Source organism: Mustela nigripes, chromosome 3, assembly GCF_022355385.1.
Source record: "Mustela nigripes isolate SB6536 chromosome 3, MUSNIG.SB6536, whole genome shotgun sequence".
Classification (NCBI taxonomy): Eukaryota; Metazoa; Chordata; class Mammalia; order Carnivora; family Mustelidae; genus Mustela; species Mustela nigripes.
The window spans coordinates 160,398,005-160,413,652 of record NC_081559.1 but is presented as its reverse complement, the minus strand read 5'-3'; the positions used below and the strand labels follow the sequence as shown (position 1 = coordinate 160,413,652).

The following is a 15,648-nucleotide window of genomic DNA, read 5'->3' as shown; positions in this document are numbered from 1 at the left end:
CACAACAATACAAACACTGCAATATAGTAAAGTATTTCCATCAAAATAAAAGGTCTGAAGCACAAAATCTTGGTTACACAGGAAACTCTATTCTTTGTTCTTCATTCCATCATAAATTTAAATAACTGGTATCAATAAGTTACAGTTTTCATAGAAATCTAGAACTCACAATGATAACCAAGCAACACCAAAGACAAAGAGCAAGAAAAAAATAATTAAGCAGGTCTTGTGAGAATAAGAAAATAAAAAGAGAAAAAGGTTTAATTGAAAATATGGTGTTCCATGCACCTGGAGTCCTGGGATCGAGCCCCGTATCAGGCTCTCTACTCCACAGGGAGCCTGCTTCCTTCTTTCTCTCTCTGCCTGCCTCTCTGCCTGCTTGTGATCTCTGCCTGTCAAATAAATAAATAAATAAAATTTTAAAATAGAAAATATGGTGTTCATAACCAGAGTCAAATGGTGGGATTAATCTCAAAATTTTAACTAAAACTCCAATTTTAACTAAAACTCCAAGTTGCTTTCTATAATAGAATATAAAAAGAAAGAGTCATTAAGTTCCATTTTTGTTTAAATTATCCTGACTAGATTTCTGTTCCTTGCAACCTAAAAATATTGAGGCATATACACATCTAGATACCACCTGCTCTCTCCTGTCTTTTTCAAATACCTTAAAAAACAAAGCAAAAAACCAAACCCAACCAAAACAAAATGACAACAACAACAAACCTACTGTATACTTTTCCTACCAATTTTTCATGAGAGAGTTCAAGATGGCGAAATAAGAAGACCCTGAACTCACCTCCTTCTGTAGACACAATAACTTAAAACCACATATGGCATTGTTTTTCCCTAAAAAGGACCTGAGGCCTAGATGAGCAGCACATTCACACAAAAGTCAAAAGAGAGACATGTAGAAGAGTGGAAGAGGCAGACATGGCTTTGCCCGAAAACCACCCCAGATGAAGCACAAGTGGAAGAGGTCCTACAAATAGAACACTCCCTGGAAAAGTTAAGGGACTGTGCCCTTACCTTAAGGGCAGGCACAGTAAAGACAAGGTCTAAAATGTATAGTTTTTAGTATCAACAATGATCAAGACCAGGCAAATCATAGTATGTTAGGAAATAAAGTTCTGTTCTCAAAGCACTTGCCCCCCAAACATATTTGCCCTGTGATCCATCACAAAAGCAAGAAATAAAAAACATTTAGACCATAAGAGAGAAAGACCCATTTACTAATGTTAAAGTGGCTACCAGAGAGACAGAAATCTGCAAGGAAATAAATAAATAATAGATAAATAAATTTAAGAGATTTTAAAAAGGAATCTGGAAGGATTTTAACAGTGAATAGAAAGGTTGTTGTCAATAGTCATTTTTGCAATCTCATCCTACCTTGTTGGTGAATAAGCCAAAAGGTACCATTTTAGGTGGACCCCATTTAGTCTGCTGGAACCAGATACGGGGCTCAATCTCTTGACCCTGAGATTATGACCTGAGCTAAAATTAAGTATGAAAAGACTAAGAGACTGAGCCACACAGGCACCCCTACCTTTTACCATTTTATTTAGAATGTGCTTTGGTGTAGGTGGGGATGGTCTGCCTACACTTACCATGAACAGATCAGGTAAGCCTCCTGCCCTGTCCACTCCCATGTGGCACGCAAGGTGTAAAAAAGCCAGATAAATGCCCCAGGCCATGCCCAATCCACCAAGAGAGCAAGCCAGGATAGGCAAGAAGCTGGAAGCCCATTTTCCCCATGCAGTAGCCAAGATACAAAGAAAAAGCCAGACGAGCACCCAGAGCCCTACCTTTCACACATAACAGTGGCGGCCCTATGAAAGCTAGTGGATGAACAGTCCACAGAAGGGATACCCACAGCGTGTCTAGCTCTGGCAGCCACAGGAGATAGTGCTTCTGGGCCGCACAAAACAGCTCCTACACAAGACTGAGAGAAGTAGCCATTTAACCTAATACATAGAGATAAACAAGCAAAATGAGTAGACAGAGGAATATATTCCAAACCAAAAAATAAGGAAAATCTGCAGAAAAAGATTTTAATGAAATGGAGGAACACAATTTACCAGATGGTGTTCAAAATAACAGTCATAAAGATGCTCACCTATCTAAGCAATGGAGGAACACAACAGTAGCATCTACACAGAGATAGAAAATAAGAAAACACAAAAGAGATATTAAAACTGAACTTATAAGTACACTAAAGGTATTCAACAGCAGAATGGATGAAACATAAGCATCATCAGTGAGCTGGAAAAAAAAAAGTAACAGAAAACACAAGATAAAGCATAAAAATAAAGTTTAAAAGAAAAAGAACTAAAAGAAGTGAGAATATCTTAAGGGACCTCTGGGACAACATCAAAAGAGGTAACATTCTCATTACCCAGGTCCCAGAAGGAGGAGAGAAAAGTCAAGAAAATTATTTGAAGAAATAATGGCTTAAAAACTCTGTAATCTGGGAGAAGGAAACAGATATCCAGGTCCAGGAATATCAGAGAGGCCCAAATAAGCTCAAAGACAAACACCCCAAGACGTATTCTAATTAAAAAGGTAAAAGGTGGAACGCCTGGGTGGCTCAGTGGGTTGAGCCGCTGCTTTCGGCTTAGGTCATGATCTCAGGGTACTGGGATCGAGTCCCACATCGGGCTCTCTGCTTGGCGGGGAGCCTGCTTCCTCCTCTCTCTCTGCCTATTTGTAATCTCTCTCTGTCAAATAAATAAATAAAATCTTAAAAAAAAAAAATTAAAAAAAAAAAAAGGTAAAAGGTAGGGGCACCTGTGTGGCTCAGTCAGTTGGGCGTTGGATGCTTGATTTCAGCTCAGGTCACAATCTATGGGTCACATGATGGAACCCCACATCTGGCTCTGCTCTCGGCAGGAAATATTCAACTGGAATATTCGGCTGGAAATATTCTCTTTCTCTCCCTGCTCATTCTCTCTCTCAAAAAACAAATCTTCTTAAAATAAATAATAAAATAAAATGATAAAAAGAGAAACAGGAAATCTTAAAAGTAGCATGAGAAAAGAAATATACTGCATATAGGTAAAACCCCATAAGGCAAATAGCTGATATTCTGGCAGAAACTTTACAGGCCATAAAAGAGTGGCATGACATATTCAAAGCACTAAAAGGAAAAAATGGTCAACCAAGAATTCTCTATCCAGATGTTATCATTCAGAGAGATTATGAATTTTCCAGAAAAGCAAGCGCGCTAAAGGAGTTCATCACTACTTAAACAGCCTTATAAGAAATGTTAAAAAGACTACTCAAAACTAAAAACAAAATGTACTATTTAATAAGAAGAAAACACACAAAAGTAAAAATCTTGCTTCAAGGGGGTAAATAAATGATTAAAGGAGTGGACATACCACTTACAAAGCAAGTAGGAAGAGCAAAAGAAAAAAGTAGCAAAATTAAGTAAAAATATAATAATTAAGTTCAGGGATACACAAAATAAAAAGATGTAAAATGTATCATTAAAAATATGAAACATAAGGTGAGGGAAAGTACAAATATAAAGCTTTGGAACATGTTCAAAATTAAGTTACTATCAACTTTAAAAAGACTGTTATATACATAAAAAGGTTATGTAAACCTCATGGTTTACAAAGGAAAACTTATAGTAGATGCACAAAAGAAAAAAAGAAGTAAATCTAAATATAACACTAAAGAAAGGGCACCTGGGTGGCTCAGTGGGTTAAGCCTCTGCCTTCGGCTCAGGTCATGATCTCAGGGTTCTAGGATTGAGGCCCACATGGGGCTCTCTGCTCAGCAGGCAGCCTTCTTCTCCCTCTCTCTGCCTGCCTCTCTGCCTACTTGTGACCTCTCTCTGTCAAATAAATAAATAAAATCTTAAAAAAAAAAAAACCACTATAGAAAACAAACAAAGCACAAGAGAGAAAAAGAGGAAGAAAAGGAATGGAGAGGAGATACAAAAACAGCCAGGAACCTATGAACAGTTACTTTAAAGGTAAATGAACTTTCCAATCAAAAGACACAGAATGGCTGAATGAATAAAAAAAAACAAAACCCATATATAAGTTGCCTACAAGAGACTCACTTCAAATCTAAAGACACACACAGACTAAAAGTGAGAGGATGGAAAAGGATATTCCATGCAAATGGTAATGAAAAGAAAGCTGAGTTAGCAATACTTATGTCAGACAAAATAGATTTTAAAACAAAGGAGAGCACTATATAATGATGATAGAGTCAATCCAACAAAAGGATGTAACATTTATCAACATTTATGCACCCAATATAGAAACACCTAAATACTCAAAGCAAATACTAACAGAAGTAAAGACAGAAATAGCTGTATAATAATAGTAGGAGACTTTAATACTCTACTTATATCAATGAAGAAATAAACCAGACAGAAAATCATCAAGGCAATATTGACCTTAAGGATCAGAAGGACTAAAAAGGTATATACAAAACATTCTATCCTAAAGTAGAAGCACCACTCCTTTTCAAGTGCACATGAAACATTCTCCAGGACAGATCACATGTTAGGCTACAAAGCAAGTTGCAATAAATTCAGGAAGACTGAAATCACATCAAGTATCTTTTCTAACCACAAAGGTATGAAACTAGAAATCAATTACAAGAAAAAATATGGATAAAGCATAAACGCATGGTGACTATACAACATACTACTAGATAACCAATGAGTCAATGAAGAAATCAAAGAGGACGGCAAAAAATAATTTAAGAAAAAATGAAAACAGTAACACAAATTTCCAAAATCTTCGGAATGCAACAATTCTGCTTCTATATTTATCTGAAGGAAATAAAAACGCTAATTCTAAGAGATCTATGTACCTCTTTGTTATTCACAGCATTATTTATAATAGCCAAGTATATAAGCAACCTAAGTCTTTTCTGATAGATAAATGGATAAAGAAAATGTGGTATACACATACAATAGAATATTACTCAGCCATTAAAAAGGATATTGTGTCATTTGCAACACTGTGGTTGGACCTAGAGGGCATTATACTAAGTGAAGTAAGTCACACCAAGAAAGACAAATGTCATATGATTTCACTTATATATGGTATCTGAAAAAGAAAATAATGAAGACACAAAACAGAAGACTCAACACAGAAAACAAACTAGTGATTACCAAAAGGAGAAGAGTAGGAAGAGGGGTGAAATATGTGTAGGGGATTAGAGGTACAAACTTCCAGTGCTAAAACAGTCATGTAGACATAAGTACAGCATCATCAATAATATTATAGTAACTTTGTATGGAGACAGATGGTAGCTAGACTTAGAGTAGTGATCTCTTTTAATGTATAAAAACATGAAATCACTACCATACATCTGAAACTAATATTTTATGTCAAGTACATGTGAATAAAAAAATTCTTCATTTTCTGTTTAGTCCTTAAACCACCATAATCTGAACTGCATTAATAGCACTCTGAAAATACTGTGATAAGAGAATTAATCACCTAAAATTGTCAAATCCCTTACAAATCTTTTAGTCCTTGTCTTACTGAGCACTTCTGCCATATTTAAAATGATTGAATCATCTGTCTTCCATGATAGTACTGCATCCTAGTTTTTCCTCTACCTACCTTACCTTTTAAGATTCTCTCTCCCCTTTGCCCCCACCTCCACCCCACCGGCTCTAAAAAAAGAAGAAAAACTTAAGGGACAAACTATTTGAATCTTACAAAAATTATTTCAGACTTAAAACAAAAGAAGGGGGGTGCCTGGGTAGCTCAGTGGGTTAAAGCCTCTGCCTTTGGCTCAGGTCATGGTCTCAGGATCCTGGGATTGAGCCCCGCATCAGGCTCTCTGCTCAGCGGGGAGCCTGCTTCCTCCTCTCTCTCTCTCTGCCTGCCTCTCTGACTACTTCTGATCTGTCAAATAAATAAATAAAAATCTTTAAAAAAAAAAATTAAAAAAAAAAAAAAAGAAAGAAAGAAAGGGGAAAGCACTCCCTGGCTCATTTTATGAGGCTAGCATATACTTCATAGGATATACAATAGCTGCTGTGATAATAAAGATAATAAAGAACTCCTAATAACCAAAAGCAAATATCAAAGAATGGATATATCCAATACACTAGAGAAAGAATCCTTGCATCAAGATAAACATCACACAAGAAGAGCTCTAAAGAAGTTCCTTCTAATGGTTAGAATTTTCTGATTTTATGATAATGGTATTCATATTATTAAGTACCACCATTCATTTCTGGCAGCAAAATCATTCCCACTTCTGATAAACCTAAGAAAACTACATTTCAATGCAAAGTCCAATACAGAGAAAGGGAGAGAAATCAAATTCAAGTCAAAGTAAAAGTCCTGTGTGGACTAAATCCACTTCTCAATAATAGTATGTGTAGAATCTGAATGATGTCAGCATTCATATTCTTACATCCCAATAATATGAACAAGGTGCAGAACTGTTTAGCACTGTAAAAAATTTGAACCCTGTTATTAATATATAGATTCACATTATTTACTTTGTGACTCAAAACTTTTCCAGATTCACATATTGTTTGAGATGGATATGTCAAAGTTCAAAAGGGTATAAATTTGCAACCGAAAACTCTGCAATATCGAAAATCAAGTTTTTCTAAGGAGTCATGTTTCAAATCATCACACAATCATCCACTTTAACAAATGAGAAATCTAGAAATACATTATGCTTGATGTAAATAGTATATTCATTTTATTATATATTTCTTTTAATAAATCAAGTAGTTTAAATGAAGATCTACTTATCATTCTTGTTCAGCCTAATGAAAACATCCCAAACCAACTTTCTCAATGTGTCTCTCCTTTGCCATTTTAGTGACTATTCTGTATTGCATATGATCTTTTGTAGTCTCCATTTATACATACATGAATATGATTAAAAGTTGCGAATGTCAATAAATGGCATCACTTAGTTCATATGCATGGTACACTTTTCTTTTTAGATCCACTTTGTAGAACACTTCATCCATTTTCATGTGGATCTTTGACTGAGAAGACTGGTTTACATAAGGATTGGCATATTGAAAAAACAAAGCTAAAAATATTATTACAAAACATAACAATTATAGGAAGAATTTTATTTTTAAATGTACCTTCTTCGAGGATGGGTCGTGGAATGACAAATGGAATCTCCTGCAGAGGTTCCATGTACTTGTGGCCAGCACTAATAATCTTTATTTGAGGCAAACAGAGGACAAGCATTCCTGGCATGCTGGTTTGTCCATGGTACCAACTTCTTACTGTTCCAGGAATGTCACCAGATACAATTGTACTTGGGGAAGGCAGGCTATCATTTGGAACAAACACACAACAAGACTGTACGTCAAGCTAGAGAAAAAGAAAAAAAAAAAGCAAAATTAAATATTGGGAATGGACTAAATAAAAGAGTAACCATACCCTTAAATACCCAATATCTTTAAAAATAAACAGGCAAGGTAAAAAAAGAAATGGGCCATACTTATGGCTTTACAAGTTATGTTTACTAAAGAACACAATAAACACTTAAAAAGATGTTGTTTCTTGCTATAAATTTGATCAAAAAGGCACAGTGACACGGGATTAAAACATATCTGCCTTTCCACAGTTCTTTCCAAGAAACATGACTGAATTAGAAAATCTATTGGCAAAAAAAGGTGAGAAAATCCTCCTCCTTTTGCAGTTCATTAGATTTTGTTAACACCAGCTAAGACCTTAGAACCAAGTAGCATCTACTGTACTCACTTAAAACATCCATCCATACACACACACACACACACACACACACACACACACACACACACAGCTATTTCTATATGAATTTGGCTTTTTATTTTTTACTTTATAGACTAAAACTTAAGAAAAAAATGTTTAAGTGTTCAGATTGTATTTCTAGACAAACATTAAAATGTATCACATACTTTTTTTATATACATGTATATCAACATTCAAGTGTGTATCACATTTTATATATAAAGATACATGGTAATGAAGAAAATTGAGAGGACTTAAAAATCAGAGCATTATTCCTTGCTACTCTCATACCTCAAATTATATTTAAATGTTGATTTCATGTGCAATTTTTATGCTTTCTTATTCCAGTGTGGTGACTTAGGTTGCCAGGCTCTTAGAGAGTTAAAAATAGTACTAAGAAAACCCAATTAAAAAAATTAAATTCATCCATGAGTTCTTAGTTCAAAAGCAACATAAAGTTTATCAGTCTTGGTTGGTTCTTACAAAGTAATATTTTGTAACCTCGTTCACAAATTATCCTAGCATACTTAAATTATTCTTAAGAAAATGTAAAATATCATCTGTTAATATTCTATAAAATATTTGGCATACAAAGATATTATCTGAAGGTGTAAAAAAATCTAAAATTTGTTTGATAAATGCTTGAATACTCTATCAAATGATGAGACTGTATTTTATAAAAGATAACTAAGAATACAGTAATATACCTTCCCTTGGGGTTAATACAGTCCTTAGTGAGAGCATGATATGTAACAGGTCTGGAATTCCTTGAGACAATAAATAATTTGCCAACCTTATAAATGAGCTAATTTACTCATCTTCACTTCAACATTTCTGGGCATGAAATGCACTGATGAATTCAGTGAAGAAAAATATAAGTAAAATTTTGCAAAAATAAATACATTGGTTCATCAAGTATGACCTCATTTCTTAGTTCTAGAATTTCATCTTGCAACTTAATTTAAATGTATATATGTGAAGCAGTTCATTAAGATTACAACATTTTTTATTTTGAAATAGAAGTATACACTGTCTCAGATGCATTACATTTAACTCTTAAGATATTTAATATAATTACTGATGTTCCAATGTACAAGGTAATATAGTAACTGAGAACATATCCTCCCATATTAATTATGGTTCTAGTGTCAAACTAGAAAGAGTCAGTATTTAACATTTCATGTAGATACTGAAGCCATGTTAAAAAATGTTTTCAACAATATGAGGTAATTAGTATAATAAGCCATACCATACAGATATATACATGTGTACCCGCTGAAATAAATTTAAGTTGTGCCAAGATTTCCAAAACCACAATATATTCCAAAATTCCACTAATTCAAAAATAAATTATTTCATCAAATTTAGCCTAATACACAAAACTCCAAAAAATAAACTTTCTAAAATATGTGTTATGGAGAGTCCTTTAATGATAAGAACCAAAACATACACATAATCCAAATTGCTCAAACTTATTATAATGTTACATCTATTATATATACTATAGCTATCCCATAAATCTTTTTACACTTTTAAAATAACTGTAAAACTGTATGTCTAAAATTGTGGTTTTAATGTAAAATGTTGAGTGATTTATATAAGTGAATATAAGTCTGTAGCAGTAAATTTTGCATTAATGTAAGGATCTGACAATCCAAGGGAAAGAAAATGAAGTAATCTGCCAGTAAGAAGTCCTCAGACTGGGGGTCAGATCATGTTCATGGAAACCATCTGGTTGGGACCCTCTTAGCCACACCAAACACAAATGATCTTTTAAAAAAATATCCTATTCATTAATGCATCACAGCTGCACTGAGTGTTACTTCATTTTTCCATGGCAACATCCTTTCTGTTTCAAGGATCTTATTTCAGTTTTGGTAGCAACGTGTTCTTTCGCCAATATTGAACACATTCATGTGTTAAAGTGAAGGGATTATTACAAATTCTTGAGGTAGAACCGCCTCTATTTTGATTCCTATTAGGTCAAGGGCTACATATCTAAGTATGATACACTGAGAATAAGCCAATAAACGTAAAAATTATTTGGTATTCTTATTTTAATAAATGAAATGACTGTCATGCATTTTTTGAAAGTTCCAAGTTTACATTCCATTTGAAAAGATGTATGTCTTTGTGTACCCCCAACCCATCGCCCATATGTAAGGTCTGGTAAACTTAGATTCTTCTACCTTGTTTGCTATGTAACTGTGATCGCAACTTAGTTAAAAAGAGGAGACTAAGATAGGTTTCACTTACACATTAATCTGAACACTTTAATTAGCCTACTGTCTAACATATAGAACACGTTATAAATGCTTTAAAATGTTATATCATATTTTCTGTACTTTTAAATAACGTTCTTATTTCCTATTCCCAAATAACGTTTTCCTTCTTTAAAACTGAAACTTTAGTGATGACTGTATTTTGTAAAATTTCTAAAGAATGAAATGTTCTCTGTATGAATTTTATTCTTCAGAAAACAGCTTCAAATAAAAACAAATATGAAGGAACATTTCAGGTTATATTTTCGTTCACTTTTTCTTTTATTCATGCATTCTTTAATACCTCACATAAACTGAAAGTCAGTTGTACAGATAGAAAAGATATAATCCCAGCTCTTAAAAAACTTGAAACAAGAGGGTTTTAAAATACTAATAGCCTTACAGAGTTTTCACTAGAGCATATAAGGTCTGTAATGTCAGATACTTTGCCTATTTTGTTTACAGTCTCAGTACATAGTACAGTGACTAGCATGTACTAGGTACTGACTAATTATTAAATAAGTAAACACAATTAGTTTTATTAGCATCAGATATTAATTAAAATAATTGTTTAGTGCATGTTCATCATTCATTCTACAGAGAAAACCTAGTAATTAATAAAACTGACACGTCAGCCAGATGGGTTCAACTCCAGCTGTGGAACCTTTGACAAGTCGTTTAATCTCTCTATAACTTTAGCTTCCTTATCTGTAATGGGGGGTGGGGAGGTGTCAGCTCTGATATAAAGATGCAATGTGGGCTCCTGGGTGGCTCAGTGGGTTAAGCCTCTGCCTTCGGCTCAGGTCATGATCTCAGGGTCCTGGAATTGAGTCCCACATCAGGCTCTCTGCTCGGCAGGAGTCTGCTTCCCCCTCTCTCTCTCTGCCTGCCTCTCTGCCTACTTGTGATCTCTGTCTGTCAAATAAATAAATAAATTCTTTAAAAAAAGCTAAAGATGCAATGTATTAATTCTCACCTGAAGGTTTGCTAAAAATAAAATCAGTGAACATACACTGATCATCTTCTATAACAGATCCATATATTAGCTCTCATGGACTCATAAGAGATGTTCACGGTATCTTTATTTAAAAAGACTTGCACTTATGATATAACTGTTTACATATATAGAGGCCATCAGACATGTAGTATTCCATTTGCATGATAACAAATATATTAACTATTGACTAAATCACAGTTTTCCTATTCTATAAATTCTTAATACACTATGAAAATATTTGGGGTGTCATCATATATAGTAGGAAATCTAAATATACCCACTTTAGGGCATTAAGTTAAAAACCTCAAAAGTGCACCTTAGTTGTCTTTTCCAGACTGTTGAAAATCCACATTTTTCCATAAATATCTGCTAAGAGAAAACATAAAAAATGCTAACACTGAAATTCCAGACTTCTTTCTTCTAACAAACTACCCCATGCAATTGTGGTCACCTTCTCAATGCCTATAAATAAAAATATGAACCTTGCAAAATTTTAAGCATTAAATGTAAATAATTACTCTTACAGATAAGGTGGTTAGTAGTTGATCTGTCTAGTCTCAAATGCTTACCCTTGTTTAATCATGGAGATAGGCCAGGAAGTTCACTGGATATAAGGACATCAAGTATATCATGCAATATGATTATTGCATCACTGATCATATTCTATATGTAACTTCTTGGGAGAGAGAACTCAAGAAGTCTAGCTCAACTAGTTTATGGGACCTAAGACACATCAAAATCAAGGAATGTGGAAGTAGTTCTCTAAGCATTATTAGCAGAAGAAGGAGACCAAGAGGCTTGGTATAGAAAATAAAGACTCCACTCTATTATATAGTCTACTCAGAAAGCTTCAGAAATGAAAGAAACACCTAGAAAATGCCATGTAACAGAAACATGGTCTTTAATGTGATAAAAAGGAGTCTGGCAAAAACTAGGGCAATGTTCTCTTTTATTAGTGAATTTTAGGCCAGAATATTTCTATTTTGTTAACTGCATGCCATTGCCAATCATGTGCTTCTGGAATAAAATGTAGCTTTTTGAAGTATAATAAATAAGATCTTTGCAGATCAGCTGATAGAGAAAAACTGCAAAGAACTAAGTTTATATTAATCTTTCAAGAAAAAGGCCCTCAAACCAAGTTCACATTTTAAAAAACTGTAGACTACATAAAGTACTATAACATAATCCGTTAAGATGAAATGTGGAAGTTACTTTTCCCACTGAAAAACAAGTAAGTTACAGTGAATATTGTTTATGTCTAAATACAAGATATGTCTATCATAAGTAAAAGAAAACATGGGCTTTAGCAAATACCAAGTTTGGCTGCAAAAAAAATTTTCCAGAAATTCTGATTCCAAACACTTTGATGACTTCAAGTATGATGTTCTGTTTTATCTGATGACAACTCCAGCATTTTCTGTTTTATATTTTGGTTCATAAAATTATCTTGGAAAATTTTAAAACTCAGAAATTTAGGGCCTAGATTTTAATCATTTAATCAGAATCAAGTTTTATCTTTCAACCCTTCCAGAACACATTAACATGTGAAAATATCTAAATAAACAGCATGTATAATACACAGCTGGGACTAGGAATGAAACAAGTAAGTGCCTAGGTCATATACAAAATAACCTATACAAAGATATAATCATTAGTACTCCTGTAATTATATGTTCATTTATACTCAATAAGTTTAGTCAAATGAGGAACATCAGTCTAAACTGCACCCATAAAAATGGTGAACATAGCAAATTTTATGTTAGTGTATCTTACCACAATTAAAAATTTTTAAAAGAAGAAAAAAAGGAGGAACATCAGTATCTCTACTTATAACTAATCCATAATAACATATAAGATTAAGTTTTTGTTGGTGACAAAGCTATGAAGGCACTGTATCATTATAAAACAAACAAAAGAACCAAAAGAATTCCACAAGGATGTTAGAATTGGAAATAATCTTAAACATCATGTAACCATTTCATATTACAGATAAGTAAAATCAAGTCCATAGTTAAGATCAAGAATTTAATAAGTACAGGTTTCTTGGAATTCTACACACCATTCATTGGCTTCCATGAACTTTCTGACTTTTCCATCTACATTTCTGATCTCTCTCTCACAGTCAGCTTCAAGAACACTCTCAGTGTCTACTCTAGACATGGTATTCCCTTGGCCCACTGCTCTTTCAACTTTACATATTTTTTGAATGACTATTCTCCTAGTTTTAACCATCTATAGATGATTCCCAAAATTATTATCTCTACTGTGAATCTCTTCCTTAGCCTCCAAATATGAATATCTTATGGTCTAATAGAAACCTGGCTATCTCACAGGTATTTCTTATTTATTATTATTTTTAAAAATATATATGTGGGAAGAGTGAGATCAGTTTTTTGTTTTTTGGTTTTTTTTAAAGATTTTTATTTATTAGATCACAAGTAGGTAGAGAGACAGGCAGAGAGAGAGGAAGAAGCAGGCTCCCCACTGAGCAAAGAGCCCTTTGCGGGGCTCGATCCCAGGACCCTGGGATCATGACCTAAGCCGAAGGCAGAGGCTTTATCCCACTGAGCCACCCAGGTGCCCCCTCACAGGTATTTCAAATGAATGCATAAAATAAACTTCCTGTTTGCCCCTAACTCTGAAAAGCTGTTTTCTTTTACCATTTCATGGCATCACCATCCACCCAAAGGCTAAAACTGGTCCCTAGAATACCACTTAGACAGCCTCCTTCCTCTCATTCCCCAAAACCAACAGTAACTAGGCCATTCTGACCTTATGTTAAATATCTCAGGGATGGGGCACCTGAGTAGCTCAGTAGGTTAAGCATCTGCCTTCAGCTCAGGTCATGATCCCAGGGTCCTGGGATGGAGCCCCACATCAGGCTTCCAGCTCAGCGGGGAGCCTGCTTCTCCCTCTCCTTCTCCCGTCCCTCTCCCTTGCTTATGCTCGCTCTCTTTCTGTCAAATAAATAAATAAAATATTTAAAAAAACATCCCAGGGACCATTGACCATGTCCAATTTGGCCCGTTGTCTAGTGTTTTCTGATTTGTATACTGAATATTTAAAATCATTTAAATAATGTTCAAAATAAACAGTAAAATTAATTTTTTAAGAAAAAGCTCAAAATTTGTGTATTTTTATAACTTTATCAAGAAGAACACATTATATGTATTCACATAATTGTGTTAACGTGTAAAATGTGCCAAGAGTTTTCATCTAAGTTACAGAAATGAGATGGCATACACAAGTGTTAAGAGTGAGATTACTTTTTTATCAATATTAAGTGTTACCAGTGCAATTATTTCTTTACCAATATTTAAGGTACTGAAAATTATAAAAAATTACAGAAATTAAAACCATGGTTTTCTTTTACCTGTAGTGTGAGACTCTTTACTGCATTCCACACTAATCCAATAAATTCTTTCATTCTTTCTTCAGGACTTCGACAGCCTTCAGAGAGATTCAGCATGGCTTTCACAGGAATTGACAATGGTCGGGATTCTAAGTACAAGAACAGTTAACACACATGTACTTTACTGTTTCATAAAAATATACAGAAAATATTTCCATGACTATTTCTTTCCTTGCTTAATACTTCCAAGTGAGATTACAAAATACTATATTAGATCACTTTATATTATAGAATTACTGATTTTTGCAACTATGCAAAAATAAGCAAAACTGATCTGTTAAAAGCCAGGGGCACGTTGGGTTACTCTTATCAGGAATTGGTGACTGGGAGGTGACTCTGGAACAATGTTATAATCTAATATTCTATTTACTGAATACATGGATATATCCACTTAACAAAAATTCATTAAGTTGTAACCTAACAATCTGCCCATTTCTCAGTATTAAGATAATACTGCAAAAAAGCTTTACTTAAAAAAAGGTAAAGGAAATTCAACAACAAAACATTTGATTCATCTAAAATGGGTAAGAAACAAGTCTTCCTACATATGAATTCTCCTGAACAAAAGCTTATCCATAGACCCTCTCGAGTTTAAAAGCTGATTTTTGAAAGTAACCAAGAGAAGTACATCATTATACAAAAAGCTGATTTGTAGATTAAGAAAATGTGATATTCCACTCCATATAGCATGTTATCAAAATTTTATCTACCTAAATTACAAGAATCAGAGAATCTCAATAACTTTAATGTAAAATTTCAGAAATTACTCTTAATTTAATAATAACTTATAACAATATGTATTATTTCCAAACAGATCCATATATATTTTATACAATATATGTTAATCCAAATACGTAATTTTTATGCACCACTTTAGGTACTTTCTTTTTTTAAGATTTTATTTATTTATTTGACAGAGAGAGAGATCGTAAGTAGGCAGAGGCAGGCGGTGGGGTGGGGGGGGGACCAGGCTTCCCGGTGAGCAGGGAGCCTGATGTGGAACTCCATCCCAGGACCCTGAGATCATGACCCGAGCTGAAGGCAGAGGCTTAACCCACTAAGCCACCCAGGCGCCCCTAGGTACTTTTTAAATAGCATAAAATAAATCAGATCTTGCTCTTTAAGAATCTGATTAAGTCTGATGGTCCTAAAATTCTCTCCAAAGTAAATGCTACCATATCACTACTACATGATCTACCGTTGCCGTATCTCATTCTCTCCCCATCTCCTCAACTTGGTTTA

The 15,648-nt window shown here is 34.1% G+C and overlaps 1 protein-coding gene across 3 annotated transcripts in view; it reads right to left on the bottom strand.

Moving 5' to 3' along the window:
- VPS13B (vacuolar protein sorting 13 homolog B) overlaps positions 1-15,648 on the bottom strand; it is a 756,179-nt gene that overhangs the window by 384,856 nt on the left and 355,675 nt on the right. For all 3 annotated transcript variants that reach the window (XM_059394925.1, XM_059394927.1, XM_059394926.1), the window contains 2 exons: positions 14,368-14,495; positions 7,100-7,334 (listed from right to left, as the gene is read on the bottom strand). In XM_059394925.1, the coding sequence (XP_059250908.1) occupies positions 7,100-7,334; positions 14,368-14,495 (363 nt within the window). The remainder of the gene's footprint in view (positions 1-7,099; positions 7,335-14,367; positions 14,496-15,648) is intronic.